The following is a 24,050-nucleotide window of genomic DNA, read 5'->3' as shown; positions in this document are numbered from 1 at the left end:
TTGGGGGGGGGGGGGCAGGGGGTGCAACGCCCTTCCAAACTGGACACCTTTAATAATTTAGTTTCAGTTGTTTACAATTAAGATAATAACAAAAAAAGTAAATTAATTATATTCACCCGCGATTCCTAATGTGAGGGACAAAGCGAACCCCTCCCCCTCAAAAATAGAAGTCGACGCATTTTAATTCCAAATTGTTTTAAATCAAAAGTTGTGTGTGTAATCAGTTTTGTATAAATGACACAGGCTCAGCCTTGGGGTGGGTCTAGTTTTATGGAGCTTCCTATAATTTTGATACAACATATCAATTCCCAAACATGCTTAATACGTTGGGCGAAAGAAATATTTTAGCCAGGCAGTGGTGGCGCATGCCTATAATCGAGCACTGTGGAGACGATGATTGGTGGATAACAACAAATGTTGTGAAACTCGCTTCGTGTGAGTGCCGAGGTTTCATATCCCGTTTTTCCAGAAAAAAAGCGGTATGGCAAATGTGGAGTCCACATGTTCCACACTGTGTGCGATCAACTGTTGCCCCCTTGCACGTGTGGGTTTTCTCCCGCTCCTCTGGTATCTTCCCATATATAAACACTCATCAATTAGCCTGATAACACCTAAATGTATCGATTGCAGAACTTTGGAGGGAAATGTGGTGCTGGCTCACACCTGGCTGCCTTGCCCACTTGTCTGTGGTCCATAGCATCTCCAAATCATTCTCTTTATTCGAGAGGGAGCGAGTACTGTGTGCGTTATAAGTAGAAATTATTATCGTAACTTAAATAGTCCAAGGATACATCTCGCATTCACCTATCAACATTCACCAACTTGATCACACAAATCCCATGACTGTCATGGTGTGGAACAGACCTTGATCCAGCAGTGGATTGACAAATAGCTGTACATTATTTTCAGAGACGTACTTGATGAACTATAATACATAAACATCACGATGCCTCCTTGCACGATTAATTGCACGATTTTAAAGTCTGTGTAGTTATTACTCTTTCCCGAATGCACACTCTCATTTACCCTATAAGGTGTGCATCGGCCAGTAATGTACCGAAATAAAGGTTTAACATTCCCGCTGTGATTTCGCAAGCTCACAACCAGACATAGGCGCCCTACGTGCATGGCAGTCTCAGTTAACCTGAGATGCATGGCAACGCATCAACAGACAGCAATTCCCAGCAGGCTTGGCTGCTCCACTTTATAACTAATGCAATTTCATATCGAAGTGAAAACACATTTACACAGCCTGAAAAAACTTCACCTGATACACACGCAGCTGTCCATTGCTCATTATAACTGACATGACAATTTCTGTAATATTAAGGATGATTCGTCATCACCTGAATGTTATTTTGCAGGCTCTGTGTAATCCTGCTACACGTCCAACATTTATGTCAGCCAATGCGTAGGCTTTTCACGGTCGTGCATTACGGCTCTCTGATGTGCTTTTGGGTTGTTACCACTCTGTCTTGCTCGTCACGGTGTCTCAAGTATTCCTGCACGTGCTGTGGAGCTTCTTTCAGCTTCTTCAAAAACAGAATCATTGGCGACGGGTCAGACAACATGTCAAACAAACATCACAAGGCACAACCCGAAAAACTCGTTGTGAGGCTCTTTCTGCCATCTATAAATTAATTAAAAACAGCGCGATTAATTTTTAAAGGTACAAACATTCAATGAAATTGACACATAACTCTGCTTGGAGACTAGAGAAAAAGACCAGCCAATAGGACTGAATCTTCGTTTTTTGCACGAGGAAATTCTTAGCCGTGCCGTGTCTCTGACCCATACAGATGCTGGGACCTTAGTGCTGGATGGCTCAAGTGGATATACCAGGCACCCATCCTGGCAGCAGTGGCGGTATTTCTTCTCTGATTCTCTGACTCAAATGTGCAATTATAGTAATTTAGCTTGCTCCAACCCACCTTGCCAGCTGTGGGTTACATGTTCATCACGTTGGTTCGTAGCTTCGATCTAAGGTCAGGTGAAATACGCAGTATCTAGTCAGCTATTTAACAAAAACGTCTGCGAGAACTACAGCTTCCAACTTATATTCTTAGTTCTTTCGGTAAAGTCACATAGAAGGGAAACAATACAATAATCTATATATATAAAATCGTTCATGTCTGTCTGTCTGTGTGTGTGTGTGTGGACTTTGGCCCATACGCACTTTCATTGGACGGCGGTTGCCCCTGGCAACGGCTAGCCACGCCTTCGCCGCTTTCATTGGACCTGGCAACGGCTAGCCACGCCTTCGCCAAGGGCTGCAGTTTCATTGGACGGCGGTTGCCCCTGCCAACGGCTAGCCACGCCTTCGCCACTTTCATAAGCTCCGTATTTAATTAAATAATAGCCATTACACAGTATTGTTGGAGCGCTAGGGGGGGGGGAAGGAACGCCACCCGTACCCTGCCTCTTCCAAGCCGACAATTTTAGGCGAGGCCGCAGGCTTTGCACGCTACTAGGCCTCGACACCCACCACGCCACTCTGAGGTAAATTCATCAAAGTTTTTCCTACTCTTCACTACACCCCCACCACAATGTGTGCTATTAATATTACTTTTAAACCCAACGCGCCAACAATCGATTACTTTAATGTTCACTGTACAAATACTCATTAAGCTGGGTGAGCGTACTGCCAGTCTATCATGTACACTGTAGCCTGCTTATTAAGCTCGGTGAGCGTACTGCCACTCTATCATGTACACTCTAGCCTGCTTATGAAGCTGAGTGCGTGTACTGGCAGTCTATAATGTGGACTCTTGCCTGGTTATTATAATCGATTCTTTATATGTTCTTTGTACAAACAGTCATTAAGCTGCTTCAGCGACCCCAGTTCGATTCCAACTCACGCCCACCACCGCTGACGATTATTTGAAACGGACCTGGCCCTCCCCTAGGTCCACTCAGCCTCAAAAGCGTAACTGCTGTCGTGTGTGAACATCGTCACTGGGGAGACAAAGGCGGCGGGGCATCGTGGATCCAAGTCCCGGGCGAAGCCGGGTCATGTGTATGTGTGTTTGTGTTTATGTGTATGTCTGTGTGTCTCTATGTATGTGTGTATGTATGTGTATGTATGTGTTTGTGTGTATGTGTGTGTGTATGTATGTGGGTTTTTTTTATGTCTTTATGTGTATGTCTGCGTGTCTCTATGTATGTGTGTATGTACGTGTGTGCATGTGTTTGTGTGTATGTATGTGTGTGTCTATGTATGTGTGTGTCTATGTATGTGTGTGTATGTGTTTCTGTGTTTGTATGTGTGTGTATGTATGTGTGTTATGTGTCTGTCTGTGTGTCTGCATGTATGTGTGTGTGTATTGTGTATGTGTTTGTGTGTGTTTGTGTGTTTACGCTCGCATTACACAAATGTATAATGCGGGTCTAAGGCGTTCCTTACACAGCATTGCCGCTTTATTATTTCAGTCGTTTACTGCCTTACGCACCCTGAAAGTCGTGTGTGTCTGCAGCAAGCGCGTGTATGTGTACCTATGGACGCGCGCGCGTGTGTTGTGTAGGGGGAACGGTAGTGTAGTGCTTAGCGTGCTGCCTGTGTCTGTGTGTGTGTGTCTGTGTGTGTGTGTCTGTGTGTGTGTCTGTGTGTGTGCGTGTGTGGTGTGTGGGGAGCGGTAGTGTAGTGGTTAGCGTGCTGTCTGTGTGTGTGTTTCTGTCTGTGTGTGTCTGCGTGTGTGTCTGTGTGTGTGTCTGTGTGTGTCTGTGGTGTGGTGTGTGAGGAGCGGTGGGTGTAGTGCTTAACGCTACGCTGCGCTACCAACCCGGCAAACCCAGTTCGATTCCCGCTCACGGCCACCACCGGTGACGATTATTTGAACCTCCCCTAGGTCGACTCTGCCTCAAACGAGTAACTTAACTACTGTAGCGTATTAACATCGCCACTGGGGAGACAAAGGCGGCCGGCCGTGGTAGATACAAGTCCCGGGCGAAGCCGGGTAGTACAGCTAGTAAAAATATAAAACAATAAAATGCCCACGACGTTTCGACTGCAACACAAGCAATCATCATCACAAGCAATCATCATAAGGTGTGAAAAACACCTGATGATGATTGCTTGTGTTGCAGTCGAAACAGCGTGAGAATTTTACGTGTGAAAATACCTGATGATGATTGCTTATGTTGCAGTCGAAACGTTGTGAGGATTTTATTGTTTTATATTTTTATTATTTTATTGTTTCCCTTCTACGTGACTTTACCGAAAGAACCAAGAATATGAATCCCTGCAGTCACGAAAGCTTTCAATCAAAAGCTTCCAACTTTACACATCATTTTCGCAAATGCAGGATCTCTTTAAGTTTGCGTTGTGCCACTTTATTCGAGACTGCCGAAAGGTAGTCGATGACTGTAATTTGCATTTAATACAGTATCGTGAATATTCGTATGGCTGTACTTAAATGTGGGAAGCGTTTAAATGTCTTACTTTAAGAAAGATTCAACTGCTGTTTCAATTGGTATCCACAAATTATGCTGTCCTGTTTATAGAGTACACCTACAAGGAACACGTTTTATGGCTACAAATAACGAGTCGTTGATTATGCAAATTACTGCCTTGCAATTGAGGAAATTTGGGTTCAATTCCTGGCCCTGCACAACAGGAGGGGCAAGTGTTTTCTGATAGGCATGTAACGATGCATCAATTAATCGACAATACACGTGGGGAATTGTGCGTGTGAGACTTGGTTAGCTCTGTTTATTATGTATGCAAATATGATACGTGAATGTTACTTTTAAGACTGAATATGATACAAAAATAATTATAACGTAAAAATCGTGACCTTGAATCATGACAAATCATGGGACCGCTGGAGGGTGAATCTTTGCAAAAAATATAATGTAATCGAAAAAGTACTCGATTTGGGATTATACATCACAATTATCGCCTCCCTGCTGGGCAGACTCATGCCCCTGTGGCAGCTCTCCTTGCGCCAACAAGGAGAGCTTCCACTGGAGGTGTCCTTTCAAATGTTTGGGATGACTTTATGTGAAAAGCACTGAGACGCCTTGGCATATAGGGAGCTATATCAAAAACATAATCATTTTTCGATTTAAAGCTTTCGTGACTGCAGGGATTCATCTTCTTGGTTCTTTCGGTAAAGTCACGTAGAAGGGAATTAATAAAATAATTAAAAATAAAACATAATTATATTATTATTTTATTTTATTATGTTTTATTTTTATTATTTTATTACTTCCCTTCTACGTGACTTTACCGAAAGAACCAAGAAGACATAATCATTTTATTATTATTTGAAAATATGCAAAAACCATTTGCCATGGCAATTACCCTTTGGATTCAATACTGCTCTTACATCATTTGGAGGACAAACGTGTTTTGTAAAACGTTACATAAACTATGCAATGCACGCTTTTTTTTCCCTGGATTCTTCATCTCCATTATTTTTAAACATCAATTTGAGCCTCTATACAAAATATATGCAAACCGCACTCTCTCCAACATTCTGTAAGTATAAACAGGAGTCTATGTGCGTGTGTGTGTGCATACATGTGTCTGTAAGGGGCAGATATGTTGAAGTACCCTTTGGGAAACTCAAATCTAATGAAATCTAACGCTCCTGACAGGGTCATGCTTGTGGTGGTCGGGATGTGCCTCTTTGCTTTTTTGAGCAGAGCCATCAAGTGTGTTATGCCTTTTGGCAGTATTTGATTGCATGTGATTGGTTTTTTCCCCATTGGGAGCTGCCACATACATATATATTCTGCATACTGTGGGTGAGCGGTTCATGGGTTTTGAATACAATCACGTTTCAGGATCAAATCGAAAATCCGATTCTAAACAAATATTATTTAATGCACGATTCCTAGCAATCGAACAAAATTGGCCAGGTGATTCCAACTGGCATGGCTTGGAACGTGTTTTTGTCTTGTCTTTGTTTGTGCTGTGCTCACGCAACATAGATCTTCCTTGTAAAGTAGCCGGGCAACTGACGAAACGGGGTCAACCGTGTAAAATATAAAATAAACTCAAAAATTCAAAGAGTGTGGATTCCTGCAGTCACGAAATCCTCAAATCATATAGACTCCCTTGACCAGCCTGCACTGGCCAGCGTGGTGAAGTATGGTCATGCGACAGCGTGAGCGACACAAGGGAAGGCCTTCATCCCACATTGGATTGAGAAAGCGCCAAACATTTAAGTGTTTCCCTGCTAATAATATTTAACTGCACAAAATCGATCAGACAGAATCCAATTGGATGACTTTGGTACAATGTGGTTTTCATTCAAAGCTATTCTGATTGCAGCAATGTGAATCCGATCTCCTGAACAGTGAGCATTGATCGTCTCAGGGTAGTTTATGATGATGACCTCATCCGATAGAATACACCTGTATATACGAAGTACACAAAGGCAAAGTATTGATGTGCTCTGACAAACATTATATTCGTATTATAACGACAGCAACATCTCTCAAAGCTCGACTAATTTGGGGGAGAGCCTTTCCTGTTATGGAGGATACTCGACATATTTGCAAATTATTGATAAGCATGTCATTATCACCTAAAATGTACATTTAATAAATATTTAATAACTTACTGATAATACGCATAAGTACAGGCATCCCTCGCATAACACGCGACATGCGCTGTATGAAGCCTATTTTCCCATAAGCATCCATGTTGTCAGGGGGGGGGGGTGCGTAACCGAAGTAAAATGAAGCATCATTTCATAATTTTAGCCCTGGATTTACAAAATACGTATTAATGCACTAACTAACAATGCTATTGACATTATACAAAATACTAAATGAGTTTAATAACAATAATTAAAATCAAACAGATTACTACCTCTTCTTGGTTCTTTCGGTAAAGTCACGTAGAAGGGAAGTAATAAAATAATAAAAATAAAACATAATTTTTAAAATTCAAAGAGTGTGGATTCTTGCAGTCACGAAATCTTCAAATCATATAGACTCTCTTGACCAGCCTGCACTGGCCAGCGTGGTGAAGTATGGTCATGCGACAGCGTGAGCGACACAAGGGAAGGCCTTCATCCCACATTGGATTGAGAAAGCGCCAAACAAAAAATCACGTAGAAGGGAAGTAATAAAATAATAAAAATAAAACATAATTTTATTATTTTATTACTTCCCTTCTACGTGACTTTACCGAAAGAACCAAGAAGATGAATCCCTGCAGTCACGAAAGCTTTACATCGAAAGATTACTACCTACAACGATTACTTAAGGAGTCCCTTCAGGGCTTCTTGAACTGCTCCGTGGGCTGCTTGCAGCAGCAGCACGTGACGCCCGTCACATTCGGCACTGACGTGGACGCGGTCACACCATCAGACATTTATTTATTTTTTATTTAAATTTTTATCATTGAAAATTGTATTTTGAAATATTTACTTACACAATGTTTTCTTTCTTTCTTGAGCGCGTAACTGTGAAACGCAGAACGTAAGTGTGAAGTATGCCCCCAAAAGATGAATTGCGTAACTGCGAATTGAGTGAGGGGGTTGGCGTTACGCAAGAGATGCCTGTAATTAAATGCTGTTATAATTTCCAATTTAATAGAATTTCAAAATCACTGCTGTCCAGCTTACTCTCTCATCGTCTCCAAAAAGTGGAGGTGGAAGGCTGAGGTTCTCTCGATGTGGAAAGATTACGTGTGTTTCTGAAGGTATTGGAGAATGTATTATATTTGTAATTTAAATCTTAAATAACTGTGAAAAAAAATAAGGGAACACCGTCAGAGCATGTATCAAAGTTTTAAAAAGAATAACCGGTTTTACCCTTCCTAGCAATCTCACCTGTAAGATATAGGGACTATATTACTCTTAGAAAACTGTATTAAATCGTTTGTTAAGAAGAAAACAAGATGTCCATTATAAACCAGTGCAGTGTCTTAAATAAATCACCCTGTATATGTATGAACATGTAATACGTTAATTTCATTTTATTTAAACGATGCACTTCTTCCTGGCCTGACATTTATGAGCCTCTGTATTATGTTTGCGAGGGTCTTTGCGAGTGGTCACAAAGGTCACATGTAATTTGCGTGGCCTGGTCATATAGGTTATTGGGAATTTGGACATTTAATCTAAAAAACGATCCCTGTGGTGAAGATATGTTTTTACATATGGCTGATTTAAAATTGAAAATAACAATATTGCATTTATAACCTGGCCGTTCACATACAATGGGCAAATTTAAACCACAATATAATTCACAAAATATATGAGTCATGGATTAATTTAATGAAGAGGAGATGTAACGTCACTTCGCAGAAGGGTCTTATCATATGAGATCCATGAGTCACTCTGAGAATGGAAATGTGTGACTTAAGTAAATAATTGGAAATATTACAGCCTCCTTGGGTCAAATAATGGGTGACGTACCAAGATATTATTAGAGACATATTTTTATCAAAATACTAGCTGTACTACCCGGCTTCGCCCGGGACTTGTATCTACCACGGCCGGCCGCCTTTGTCTCCCCAGTGGCGATGTTAATACGCTACAGTAGTTAAGTTACTCGTTTGAGGCAGAGTCGACCTAGGGGAGGTTCAAATAATCGTCACCGGTGGTGGCCGTGAGCGGGAATCGAACTGGGTTTGCCGGGTTGGTAGCGCAGCGTAGCGTTAAGCACTACACCCACCGCTCCTCACACACCACACACGCACAGACACACACCCAGACACACACACAGACACACGCAGACACACACAGACAGAAACACACACACAGACAGCACGCTAACCACTACACTACCGCTCCCCACACACCACACACGCACACACACAGACACACACACAGACACACACACAGACACACACACACAGACACACACACACAGACACAGGCAGCACGCTAAGCACTACACTACCGTTCCCCCTACACAACACACGCGCGCGCGTCCATAGGTACACATACACGCGCTTGCTGCAGACACACACGACTTTCAGGGTGCATACGGCAGTAAACGACTGAAATAATAAAGCGGCAATGCTGTGTAAGGAACGCCTTAGACCCGCATTATACATTTGTGTAATGCGAGCGTAAACACACAAACACACACAAACACATACACAATACACACACACATACATGCAGACACACAGACAGACACATAACACACATATATACACACACATACAAACACAGAAACACATACACACACATACATAGACACACACATACATACACATACACACAAACACATCCACAGACGTACATACACACATACATACAGGCACGCAGACATACACATAAACACATACAAAAAAACCCACATACATACACACACACATACATACACACAAACACATGCACACACATACATACACACATGCATACAGACACACAGACATACACATAAACACATACACACATACACATGACCCGGCTTCGCCCGGGACTTGGATCCACCACGGCGGCAAAACCGACATACATACACACACAGACACACACACAAACACATACACACACATACATACACACATGCATACAGACACACAGACATACACATAAACACATACACATGACCCGGCTTCGCCCGGGACTTGGATCCACCACGGCGGCAAAACCGACATACATACACACACAGACATACACACAAACACATACACACACATACATACACACATGCATACAGACACACAGACATACACATAAACACATACACATGACCCGGCTTCGCCCGGGACTTGGATCTACCACGCCCAGCCGCCTTTGTCTCCCAAGTGCCGATGTTAATACGCCACACCAGTTACTCGTTTGAGGCTGAGTGGACCTAGGGGAGGTTCAAATAATCGTCACCGGTGGTGGCCGTGAGCGGGAATGGAACTGGGTTCGCCGGGTTCGTAGCGCAGCGTAGCGTTAAGCACTACACCCACCGCTCCTCACACACCACACACGCACAGACACACGCAGACACACACAGACAGACACAGACAGACACACACACACACAGACACACAGACAGCACGCTAAGCACTACACTACCGCTCCCCACACACCACACACGCACACACACAGACACACACACAGACACACGCAGACACACACAGACAGACACAGACAGACACACACACACACAGACACAGACAGCACGCTAAGCACTACACTACCGTTCCCCCTACACAACACACGCGCGCGCGTCCATAGGTACACATACACGCGCTTGCTGCAGACACACACGACTTTCAGGGTGCGTAAGGCAGTAAACGACTGAAATAATAAAGCGGCAATGCTGTGCGAGGAACGCCTTAGACCAGCAACACATTTGTGTAATGCGAGCGTAAACACACAAACACATACAAACACATACACACACATAAATACACACACATACACACAAACACATACACACAGACATACACATACACACAAACACACACATACATGCACACAAACACATACACAATACACACACACATACATGCAGACACAGACAGACACATAACACACATACATACACACACATACACACACATACATAGACACACACATACATAGACACACACATACATACACACAAACACATGCACACACGTACATACACACATACATAGAGACACGCAGACATACACATAAAGACATAAAAAAAAACCCACATACATACACACACACATACACACAAACACATACATACACATACATACACACATACATAGAGACACACAGACATACACATAAACACAAACACACATACACATGACCCGGCTTCGCCCGGGACTTGGATCCACGATGCCCCGCCGCCTTTGTCTCCCCAGTGACGATGTTCACACACGACAGCAGTTACGCTTTTGAGGCTGAGTGGACCTAGGGGAGGGCCAGGTCCGTTTCAAATAATCGTCAGCGGTGGTGGGCGTGAGTTGGAATCGAACTGGGGTCGCTGAAGCAGCTTAATGACTGTTTGTACAAAGAACATATAAAGAATCGATTATAATAACCAGGCAAGAGTCCACATTATAGACTGCCAGTACACGCACTCAGCTTCATAAGCAGGCTAGAGTGTACATGATAGAGTGGCAGTACGCTCACCGAGCTTAATAAGCAGGCTACAGTGTACATGATAGACTGGCAGTACGCTCACCCAGCTTAATGAGTATTTGTACAGTGAACATTAAAGTAATCGATTGTTGGCGCGTTGGGTTTAAAAGTAATATTAATAGCACACATTGTGGTGGGGGTGTAGTGAAGAGTAGGAAAAACTTTGATGAATTTACCTCAGAGTGGCGTGGTGGGTGTCGAGGCCTAGTAGCGTGCAAAGCCTGCGGCCTCGCCTAAAATTGTCGGCTTGGAAGAGGCAGGGTACGGGTGGCGTTCCTTCCCCCCCCCCTAGCGCTCCAACAATACTGTGTAATGGCTATTATTTAATTAAATACGGAGCTTATGAAAGTGGCGAAGGCGTGGCTAGCCGTTGGCAGGGGCAACCGCCGTCCAATGAAACTGCAGCCCTTGGCGAAGGCGTGGCTAGCCGTTGCCAGGTCCAATGAAAGCGGCGAAGGCGTGGCTAGCCGTTGCCAGGGGCAACCGCCGTCCAATGAAAGTGCGTATGGGCCAAAGTCCACACACACACAGACAGACAGACATGAACGATTTTATATATATAGACTAGCTGTACTACCCGGCTTCGCCCGGGACTTGTATCTACCACGGCCGGCCGCCTTTGTCTCCCCAGTGGCGATGTTAATACGCTACAGTAGTTAAGTTACTCGTTTGAGGCAGAGTCGACCTAGGGGAGGTTCAAATAATCGTCACCGGTGGTGGCCGTGAGCGGGAATCGAACTGGGTTTGCCGGGTTGGTAGCGCAGCGTAGCGTTAAGCACTACACCCACCGCTCCTCACACACCACACACGCACAGACACACACACAGACACACACACAGACACACGCAGACACACACAGACAGAAACACACACACAGACAGCACGCTAACCACTACACTACCGCTCCCCACACACCACACACGCACACACACAGACACACACACAGACACACACACAGACACACACACACAGACACACACACACAGACACAGGCAGCACGCTAAGCACTACACTACCGTTCCCCCTACACAACACACGCGCGCGCGTCCATAGGTACACATACACGCGCTTGCTGCAGACACACACGACTTTCAGGGTGCGTAAGGCAGTAAACGACTGAAATAATAAAGCGGCAATGCTGTGTAAGGAACGCCTTAGACCCGCATTATACATTTGTGTAATGCGAGCGTAAACACACAAACACACACAAACACATACACAATACACACACACATACATGCAGACACACAGACACATAACACACATACATACACACACATACAAACACAGAAACACATACACACACATACATAGACACACACATACATACACACAAACACATCCACAGACGTACATACACACATACATACAGGCACGCAGACATACACATAAACACATACAAAAAAACCCACATACATACACACACACATACATACACACAAACACATGCACACACATACATACACACATGCATACAGACACACAGACATACACATAAACACATACACACATACACATGACCCGGCTTCGCCCGGGACTTGGATCCACCACGGCGGCAAAACCGACATACATACACACACAGACACACACACAAACACATACACACACATACATACACACATGCATACAGACACACAGACATACACATAAACACATACACATGACCCGGCTTCGCCCGGGACTTGGATCCACCACGGCGGCAAAACCGACATACATACACACACAGACATACACACAAACACATACACACACATACATACACACATGCATACAGACACACAGACATACACATAAACACATACACATGACCCGGCTTCGCCCGGGACTTGGATCTACCACGCCCAGCCGCCTTTGTCTCCCAAGTGCCGATGTTAATACGCCACACCAGTTACTCGTTTGAGGCTGAGTGGACCTAGGGGAGGTTCAAATAATCGTCACCGGTGGTGGCCGTGAGCGGGAATGGAACTGGGTTCGCCGGGTTGGTAGCGCAGCGTAGCGTTAAGCACTACACCCACCGCTCCTCACACACCACACACGCACAGACACACGCAGACACACACAGACAGACACAGACAGACACACACACACACAGACACACAGACAGCACGCTAAGCACTACACTACCGCTCCCCACACACCACACACGCACACACACAGACACACGCAGACACACACAGACAGACACAGACAGACACACACACACACAGACACAGACAGCACGCTAAGCACTACACTACCGTTCCCCCTACACAACACACGCGCGCGCGTCCATAGGTACACATACACGCGCTTGCTGCAGACACACACGACTTTCAGGGTGCGTAAGGCAGTAAACGACTGAAATAATAAAGCGGCAATGCTGTGCGAGGAACGCCTTAGACCAGCAACACATTTGTGTAATGCGAGCGTAAACACACAAACACATACAAACACATACACACACATAAATACACACACATACACACAAACACATACACACAGACATACACATACACACAAACACACACATACATGCACACAAACACATACACAATACACACACACATACATGCAGACACAGACAGACACATAACACACATACATACACACACATACACACACATACATAGACACACACATACATAGACACACACATACATACACACAAACACATGCACACACGTACATACACACATACATAGAGACACGCAGACATACACATAAAGACATAAAAAAAAACCCACATACATACACACACACATACACACAAACACATACATACACATACATACACACATACATAGAGACACACAGACATACACATAAACACAAACACACATACACATGACCCGGCTTCGCCCGGGACTTGGATCCACGATGCCCCGCCGCCTTTGTCTCCCCAGTGACGATGTTCACACACGACAGCAGTTACGCTTTTGAGGCTGAGTGGACCTAGGGGAGGGCCAGGTCCGTTTCAAATAATCGTCAGCGGTGGTGGGCGTGAGTTGGAATCGAACTGGGGTCGCTGAAGCAGCTTAATGACTGTTTGTACAAAGAACATATAAAGAATCGATTATAATAACCAGGCAAGAGTCCACATTATAGACTGCCAGTACACGCACTCAGCTTCATAAGCAGGCTAGAGTGTACATGATAGAGTGGCAGTACGCTCACCGAGCTTAATAAGCAGGCTACAGTGTACATGATAGACTGGCAGTACGCTCACCCAGCTTAATGAGTATTTGTACAGTGAACATTAAAGTAATCGATTGTTGGCGCGTTGGGTTTAAAAGTAATATTAATAGCACACATTGTGGTGGGGGTGTAGTGAAGAGTAGGAAAAACTTTGATGAATTTACCTCAGAGTGGCGTGGTGGGTGTCGAGGCCTAGTAGCGTGCAAAGCCTGCGGCCTCGCCTAAAATTGTCGGCTTGGAAGAGGCAGGGTACGGGTGGCGTTCCTTCCCCCCCCCCTAGCGCTCCAACAATACTGTGTAATGGCTATTATTTAATTAAATACGGAGCTTATGAAAGTGGCGAAGGCGTGGCTAGCCGTTGGCAGGGGCAACCGCCGTCCAATGAAACTGCAGCCCTTGGCGAAGGCGTGGCTAGCCGTTGCCAGGTCCAATGAAAGCGGCGAAGGCGTGGCTAGCCGTTGCCAGGGGCAACCGCCGTCCAATGAAAGTGCGTATGGGCCAAAGTCCACACACACACAGACAGACAGACATGAACGATTTTATATATATAGACTAGCTGTACTACCCGGCTTCGCCCGGGACTTGTATCTACCACGGCCGGCCGCCTTTGTCTCCCCAGTGGCGATGTTAATACGCTACAGTAGTTAAGTTACTCGTTTGAGGCAGAGTCGACCTAGGGGAGGTTCAAATAATCGTCACCGGTGGTGGCCGTGAGCGGGAATCGAACTGGGTTTGCCGGGTTGGTAGCGCAGCGTAGCGTTAAGCACTACACCCACCGCTCCTCACACACCACACACGCACAGACACACACACAGACACACACACAGACACACGCAGACACACACAGACAGAAACACACACACAGACAGCACGCTAACCACTACACTACCGCTCCCCACACACCACACACGCACACACACAGACACACACACAGACACACACACAGACACACACACACAGACACACACACACAGACACAGGCAGCACGCTAAGCACTACACTACCGTTCCCCCTACACAACACACGCGCGCGCGTCCATAGGTACACATACACGCGCTTGCTGCAGACACACACGACTTTCAGGGTGCGTAAGGCAGTAAACGACTGAAATAATAAAGCGGCAATGCTGTGTAAGGAACGCCTTAGACCCGCATTATACATTTGTGTAATGCGAGCGTAAACACACAAACACACACAAACACATACACAATACACACACACATACATGCAGACACACAGACACATAACACACATACATACACACACATACAAACACAGAAACACATACACACACATACATAGACACACACATACATACACACAAACACATCCACAGACGTACATACACACATACATACAGGCACGCAGACATACACATAAACACATACAAAAAAACCCACATACATACACACACACATACATACACACAAACACATGCACACACATACATACACACATGCATACAGACACACAGACATACACATAAACACATACACACATACACATGACCCGGCTTCGCCCGGGACTTGGATCCACCACGGCGGCAAAACCGACATACATACACACACAGACACACACACAAACACATACACACACATACATACACACATGCATACAGACACACAGACATACACATAAACACATACACATGACCCGGCTTCGCCCGGGACTTGGATCCACCACGGCGGCAAAACCGACATACATACACACACAGACATACACACAAACACATACACACACATACATACACACATGCATACAGACACACAGACATACACATAAACACATACACATGACCCGGCTTCGCCCGGGACTTGGATCTACCACGCCCAGCCGCCTTTGTCTCCCAAGTGCCGATGTTAATACGCCACACCAGTTACTCGTTTGAGGCTGAGTGGACCTAGGGGAGGTTCAAATAATCGTCACCGGTGGTGGCCGTGAGCGGGAATGGAACTGGGTTCGCCGGGTTGGTAGCGCAGCGTAGCGTTAAGCACTACACCCACCGCTCCTCACACACCACACACGCACAGACACACGCAGACACACACAGACAGACACAGACAGACACACACACACACAGACACACAGACAGCACGCTAAGCACTACACTACCGCTCCCCACACACCACACACGCACACACACAGACACACGCAGACACACACAGACAGACACAGACAGACACACACACACACAGACACAGACAGCACGCTAAGCACTACACTACCGTTCCCCCTACACAACACACGCGCGCGCGTCCATAGGTACACATACACGCGCTTGCTGCAGACACACACGACTTTCAGGGTGCGTAAGGCAGTAAACGACTGAAATAATAAAGCGGCAATGCTGTGCGAGGAACGCCTTAGACCAGCAACACATTTGTGTAATGCGAGCGTAAACACACAAACACATACAAACACATACACACACATAAATACACACACATACACACAAACACATACACACAGACATACACATACACACAAACACACACATACATGCACACAAACACATACACAATACACACACACATACATGCAGACACAGACAGACACATAACACACATACATACACACACATACACACACATACATAGACACACACATACATAGACACACACATACATACACACAAACACATGCACACACGTACATACACACATACATAGAGACACGCAGACATACACATAAAGACATAAAAAAAAACCCACATACATACACACACACATACACACAAACACATACATACACATACATACACACATACATAGAGACACACAGACATACACATAAACACAAACACACATACACATGACCCGGCTTCGCCCGGGACTTGGATCCACGATGCCCCGCCGCCTTTGTCTCCCCAGTGACGATGTTCACACACGACAGCAGTTACGCTTTTGAGGCTGAGTGGACCTAGGGGAGGGCCAGGTCCGTTTCAAATAATCGTCAGCGGTGGTGGGCGTGAGTTGGAATCGAACTGGGGTCGCTGAAGCAGCTTAATGACTGTTTGTACAAAGAACATATAAAGAATCGATTATAATAACCAGGCAAGAGTCCACATTATAGACTGCCAGTACACGCACTCAGCTTCATAAGCAGGCTAGAGTGTACATGATAGAGTGGCAGTACGCTCACCGAGCTTAATAAGCAGGCTACAGTGTACATGATAGACTGGCAGTACGCTCACCCAGCTTAATGAGTATTTGTACAGTGAACATTAAAGTAATCGATTGTTGGCGCGTTGGGTTTAAAAGTAATATTAATAGCACACATTGTGGTGGGGGTGTAGTGAAGAGTAGGAAAAACTTTGATGAATTTACCTCAGAGTGGCGTGGTGGGTGTCGAGGCCTAGTAGCGTGCAAAGCCTGCGGCCTCGCCTAAAATTGTCGGCTTGGAAGAGGCAGGGTACGGGTGGCGTTCCTTCCCCCCCCCCCTAGCGCTCCAACAATACTGTGTAATGGCTATTATTTAATTAAATACGGAGCTTATGAAAGTGGCGAAGGCGTGGCTAGCCGTTGGCAGGGGCAACCGCCGTCCAATGAAACTGCAGCCCTTGGCGAAGGCGTGGCTAGCCGTTGCCAGGTCCAATGAAAGCGGCGAAGGCGTGGCTAGCCGTTGCCAGGGGCAACCGCCGTCCAATGAAAGTGCGTATGGGCCAAAGTCCACACACACACACACAGACAGACAGACATGAACGATTTTATATATATAGATAATAATAGAATGTTTACAGGGTTGTACAAAACAGTATTTGTTTCACATTCATTTAACTCTGGCGAGTATTAACTTCATACGGCATTACTCGTAATGTTTCACCTGGAAGGACTCGGCGGGAGCTCACCATATTGAAAATTGCATATAAACTGAAATTTAAATGGATTATAAAATCAAATTCCACAATCTAAACTGGTAATTAATGCTGTTGTGAAAGATGACTACTTTTAATTTGGCTGTCAAATTATGTTTTGACTGTAGACGTTGTGAATTACTGTTTATATAAAGCAAAATCATCATCACTCTTTGGTTCTTTGGGTAAAGTCACGAGAAGAACCAAAGAGTATGGATCCCTGCAGTCACGAAAACTTCAAATCTAGAATGAACATCATCATTAGCCATTAACAATCCACTGCTGGATGAAAGACGACCCAAGCTGTCACCATCTCTCAAAGTCCTATAATGTAATAAAGATAAAGATCCCCCGTATATCCTGAATACATGAGGTCATATCAACTATCCGGTTACTTATATTCTTGGTTATTTCAGTAAAGTCACGTAGAAGGGAAACAATAAAATAATAAAAATATAAAACAATAAAATTCTCACGACGTTTCTTGCTGTGGATTTCACACCTGATGATGATTGCTTGTGTTGCAGTCGACACTTCGTGAGCATTTAATAGTTTTATATTTATATTATTTTATTGTTTCCCTTCTACGTGACTTTACCGAAAGAACCAAGAATATAAATCCCTGCAGTCACGAAAGCTTTCAATAAAAATGTATCCGGTTACTTGTTATATTGTCTTAAATTTTAGAGCAGAACACATGCGGAAATGAACCGTGTATAAGCTGAAATGTAATCGATACTAACTTACAATATTTGTGGAGGAAAGCCTCGCTGAGATTCGATGGCTATATTTTCAAAAGATTTCATATTCTTGCCAAATATGTTTTTTTTTCCCCATGCAGTTACACATTTTTCTTCTTGGTTCTTTCGGTAAAGTCACGTAGAAGGGAAATAATAAAATAATAAAAATAAAACATAATAAAATTATTCTCACGACGTTTCGGCCACAACGCAAGTAGCCGTCCTCAGGTGAAAACCAGGTCTGTCGAGGCGACAGCTTTGACGCTTGTATAATTACGTGGGATTTTTTCCTGTCTTTCTACACAGGTTAATTTCGTCTTGTTTGTGAACATTGTGAGAGTCTTGGCAACCAAGCTCAGGGAGACAAACGCGGCAAGACAAGAATCGCGGCAGCAGTACAGGTAATATGCCTATAGCAATGTAGCTAGATAGAACGCTGCCTCAGCCTGATGAAGACGCAGTGTAGCAGTCATTGTCAAGACGCCATCATCGCCAACGCCAATTATAACACCACACCCCCCGTTGTGTCCTTACTTCTACTAGACCAGTGAGCTGTTGCGCAGTTGATAATTGACACTGTCCGGTTTCAGCCCTTTGGTCACTCATGTCTGGGTGCTACCCCAATGCCTGGCTCAGCAATGTGCTCTCCTCTCTTCCAGGCTACATTATTGATGCTTTATTTGCCATGCTTTGTTTAGCATTTCCAACACTGTAATTTGCTGCAATTTCGAACATAAATTATTAATTAGATCACAGTCGGCTATAGTTAAGATGAATGATATTGAGGAATATTTTATAAATATTGACATTTATATTTAAATACACCCAGAGATCAGTTACCAAGGCAAATTCATCATCATTCAATGTCTATTCACTGATGTATGCAGGCCTGCTCACGTCATTACCATCTCTTAGAGTTCTGCGATGTTGCAATGTATCCCCTACTCCTGCACAGGAGCTGATCCCATTACTCTGTCTTCAAGGTGTTCATTTTCCCTCCGATCGCTGCTTTTTTTATCAACCGTCATGTATGTGTATGTATGTTCAACTTCTTTCGCACCGTACGTAGCTAACCGTGCTAATTGGAGGTGCGGGGAAAAGACAAGAAACGAAACACAAAGAGCAGTTCTAATTAAATTAGTTTTCAATTTACATGTAAAAGTGCATAGCTCCAGTGGTTTCCGAATATCGGAAGAGCATTCCAGACGGCCGCAGAAGCACATCTGAAAGCGTGCGATGTAGTGGCCATCTTTGTTCAATGGTTAGCCGAAAGCCGCTGCGAGGATGACCGGATTTTGACCGAAGTTTGTGTGATGGTTTATACTCCTGAATTAAATTAGCAGGGTCATGTCCATCAATATAACGTTCTATCTAGCGATGTATCCTGGCCCAAGCCCACTAACTTAAACAAGATGTCCCTTCAAATGTGTTCTTCTTTGATATATGTGTTCGTCCTTGTGTACTTCTCAGCATGTGTTCGTCCTTGTGTACTTCTCAGCATGTATCTCTAATTTTTTTTCATCATTTTCAGTTTTTGTTCCACGTTTTTCGTAACATCCTATGTTTCTATTACCCATGTCATGGCAGATACTATGCACTGATTTAATACTTCATCTTGCTCGCATGTTTACTGAATAATGTTGTTCCTAGTTCGCCTAAAAGGAAATGGTTAATTGTTTCTTTGCTTCAGTAAACCTGTGTGTGTGTTTTGTGTTTGTCCACATTTATCTTGAGCCTCACTTTTGAATCTTCTTTGTTAGGTACTTCAATCGTTTCCCATCTGGTCCACCACTTCCCATAATAATGTTGTTATGGTTGTGTTTTCAGCGAATCTGAGATGGTTAACATATTCATCATATATCGTCATGCCTTTCATTACGGTAACTGCACTTGCGATTGCTTTTGACATACAGTATATCTATGTTTGTTTACATATCAGTGCTATTGGCAACCTACATCTGTTTAATGTTAAATATTTATATTGCTTAGTTTGGTAATTTGTGCTGTTATCAATCTGAAGGTAATCTGCCAGAGGTGATATATGCTGCAGAAATTTAATATTTAGCTTTGATTTGATAGTGATTTATAATCGGTGTATTCTCCATTCCTTGTGAAAGTGTTTTTGCTTTCGTTCTTATTGCTTTACTTCATCGCTGTACTGTATTGTTGTTCTTTTGTCATTTTGGTGACCCAGGTAGTGATTATTGCACACAAAACTCATTCTGATCTCTTGAGTCTTCACCTGGTTTAAAAAGAAAACTCAACTTGAAAACTATTGGGTGACTGCAACAGTTTCTACTTAATCCAATATATTTGCATAGTGTAAAAAAATCCATTATGTTTTTTCATCTGTATATTTAAATGAGCTAAAGCCTCCTGGAAATCATCTGACTTCTGTGTGGCCACCCCACTTTGAATCCCTTTTCTCTCCCTGTCCCCTGTGGAAACAGACGCGGCTCTGTGCAGTTTGAGACCCTAATGTAGCCCCTTCCTCCCTCTCCTCGACTTTACTCATCTTTTGGTCACATTTTTCAATTAATTTTCTATCCTTTTCATCTCATTTCCCATTCGTTTTATTGTCTCTTCCGGATACTTTTCCTCTTCCCAATGTGTACTACAGGTAAAAAGTTGCTAGAAGTTTATGCAAGTGTGAAAATAAGTATAGAGGCTATCATTTTTCACATCAGTTTTGTCTCACTTTTATTGATAAAAGAATGATTGAGGCATCAGTCCATGATAGACGTATTTAATTTCAGTGGAAGATTTAGTAATTATGCTTGCTACTTTTTGATCCAACAATGGTGCCACTTTTTTGATGTCACAATTTTACTCTGTGTGACACAGTAGCTTTTCCCTCTTTTCAATTCCCAGGTGAGTGGTTTTCTATGCAGATATTGCAATTGGAACATCCTGCTCACCTGAAAAGTATTTATTTACTGGGATATATGATTTTATATACTAATACAGATCTAACTCCATTTCTTACTCCAGTTGTATTATTGTTCCGTTTATAGCATGCATTCAAATTCAACCTTGCATTCTAATGGGTAATATTTGCGATCAAATAATAATCAATTTCCCTTTTTTTGCATTAATTCGGCCAATGCTTATTATGACATCTTCCATCATTTTTATATTGTTTTACATTTTCACACCTTTTCATACCTCTCCTTGTTATTTAACATTAGTCATCTATTTCCTACAACCCCCTCCTTTCATATCATAATCAATTGCAATGTAAAAAATGCTATAATTTATTGTGATCACATACATTTCATCATTCGTATTCTCATTGGATTTTTCTATTTTTACAAAGAACCAGTCTAAATTACCATTCCTCTTTAACAATTTTTATGGTATATGTGCTGGTCTTCCCTGTAATCAGCTTTTTCCTCCCTTTGGAAATGTTGAATTATAACTTGCATCGTACCAGACTTCAATCACTTCCACTGACGATATAGAGTGAGTCCATGAGAATCAAGTCAATTGAAATTATAATATTGCTGCTTGGGCTACCACTTTCATTTTCCTCTGACATTTACCAATCATCTACTTATTTGTACCTTTTTCTAATCTTTGCACTGAAGTCACCTATTATGATGTTGTCGTGTTTTATTCTCTCATTCAGAAGTCGGATAATTTCTTCATATAATTGATCTATTTCTACATCTTGATAGCTCATTGTTGGAGTGTATATTGGCTCCAAAAATGGGCTTTGAAGTACTATCTGAAGTACTCTAAAATGACATGTGATTCTCAGAGTTTACAAGAATCCCAATCATTTATAATTCCCTCTTTGCCTGAGCTCTCCTACAGCTAAGTTAAAGTGTGCAGACATAAACGGAATTACTTCTATTGACATCTAAACCTCAAGCTATATACAGTACTCAATGTTATGTTTAATGTTGACCGTTTTATAAAAGGATCAAAAGGTGTTTTGTGAAAATATTACATGGTTCCCTAAAATGTAAAAAAAGTACACGGTGCTAAAAGTTTAATTTTGAAAGTTCAATATTTTTCAAGAAAATGTAAAGATTTTAATGTTGTCTCCACCAAATACCACGAGAGAAACACAATAATATCCAAATGTGATTACACATTATTTAAACGATTGCCTTTGTTGTTGATTGAGGTTTTTTTTTTATTACTTAATTCATTTAATCGTTGACCAGGGCAGATTATTTATCGAGAAAGCAATGCAGTTATAGAAAACAAATACTGTATCTACACACAAGTTCTGTATCTACATACAATCCTAGGTTAATAGTTTTACAAAAATAGTGCTGTCTGGCATTGAATCATTTTCTACAAATTAACATTTTCCATCTAACTGCAGCATGAATTACTTTGGTTTTTGCCTATTTTTTCTCATGAAGACAACACGCAACATTAAGGATAGACAAAATATTGCATTGTCTTGTGCCTGATGGCCCAATAGAGGTTTGTAGCAGCACAACAAAAAGGCGTACAGCCCCAAAGAGACTCGTCGTTCTACAAAACCTGTGCATCCCCAGCTGCCCATAGGCAAGCCTCAATGCTGCTCAACTTCAAAGTTGTAATGAGATTGGCCTTACTGAGAGTGATAGAGTCGTGAAAGTTGAAACCTCCCGCTACGAGCTTAATAAGGTCTGGAGTGAACTCTGTTGGAGTGGACTCTATTGCTGCGAGGTGTGATGTATTATAATGGGGCTCCCTATAGTGCTCTGTGATTCCATCCTCGCCAACTGTAAAACACGGAAAAGACATGACACATATGTTAGTTGCATCTGTACTCAATTTGCATATTGATCTACCTGTGGCTTTGTTTTCTGCCAACGTTTGTACTTGCTATCTTGTGACCAGTATTTCAGGCAGAAGCCTCAATTTTATCACGATTAGTGGACTCAAGCCAATTATTTTAATTCACATTACCATGGTTTGGAGAGATCTTTTTCATAGAATGACCACTTTCTTGGTTCTTTCGGTAAAGTCACGTAGAAGGGAAATAATAATAAAATAATAATAATAATAAAACATAATAAAATAAATTCTCACGACGTTGATGGTGTTCATTCAGACGCTGTCTTTCCGCCAGACCTGTTCTTCACCTGAGGACGGCTGCTTGCGTTGTGGCCGAAACGTCGTGAGAATTGTATTTTATTATGTTTTATTTTTATTATTTTATTATTTCCCTTCTACGTGACTTTACCGAAAGAACCAAGAAGATGAATCCCTGCAGTCACGAAAGCTTTAAATCGAAATAAAATGACCATT

The 24,050-nt window shown here is 43.1% G+C and overlaps 1 protein-coding gene across 1 annotated transcript in view; it reads left to right on the top strand.

Annotated features, from left to right (window-relative positions):
- LOC133358719 (parathyroid hormone/parathyroid hormone-related peptide receptor-like) overlaps positions 1-24,050 on the top strand; it is a 67,676-nt gene that overhangs the window by 29,036 nt on the left and 14,590 nt on the right. The window contains exons 9-10 of the mRNA XM_061577160.1: positions 1,800-1,866; positions 19,104-19,198. Coding sequence (XP_061433144.1) covers positions 1,800-1,866; positions 19,104-19,198 — 162 coding nt within the window. The remainder of the gene's footprint in view (positions 1-1,799; positions 1,867-19,103; positions 19,199-24,050) is intronic.

Source organism: Lethenteron reissneri, chromosome 7, assembly GCF_015708825.2.
Source record: "Lethenteron reissneri isolate LAM-NWPU_2019-01 chromosome 7, ASM1570882v1, whole genome shotgun sequence".
NCBI lineage: Eukaryota > Metazoa > Chordata > Hyperoartia > Petromyzontiformes > Petromyzontidae > Lethenteron > Lethenteron reissneri.
The sequence above is the reverse complement of the archived record's forward strand: the minus strand, read 5'-3'. Positions and strand labels throughout refer to the sequence as shown.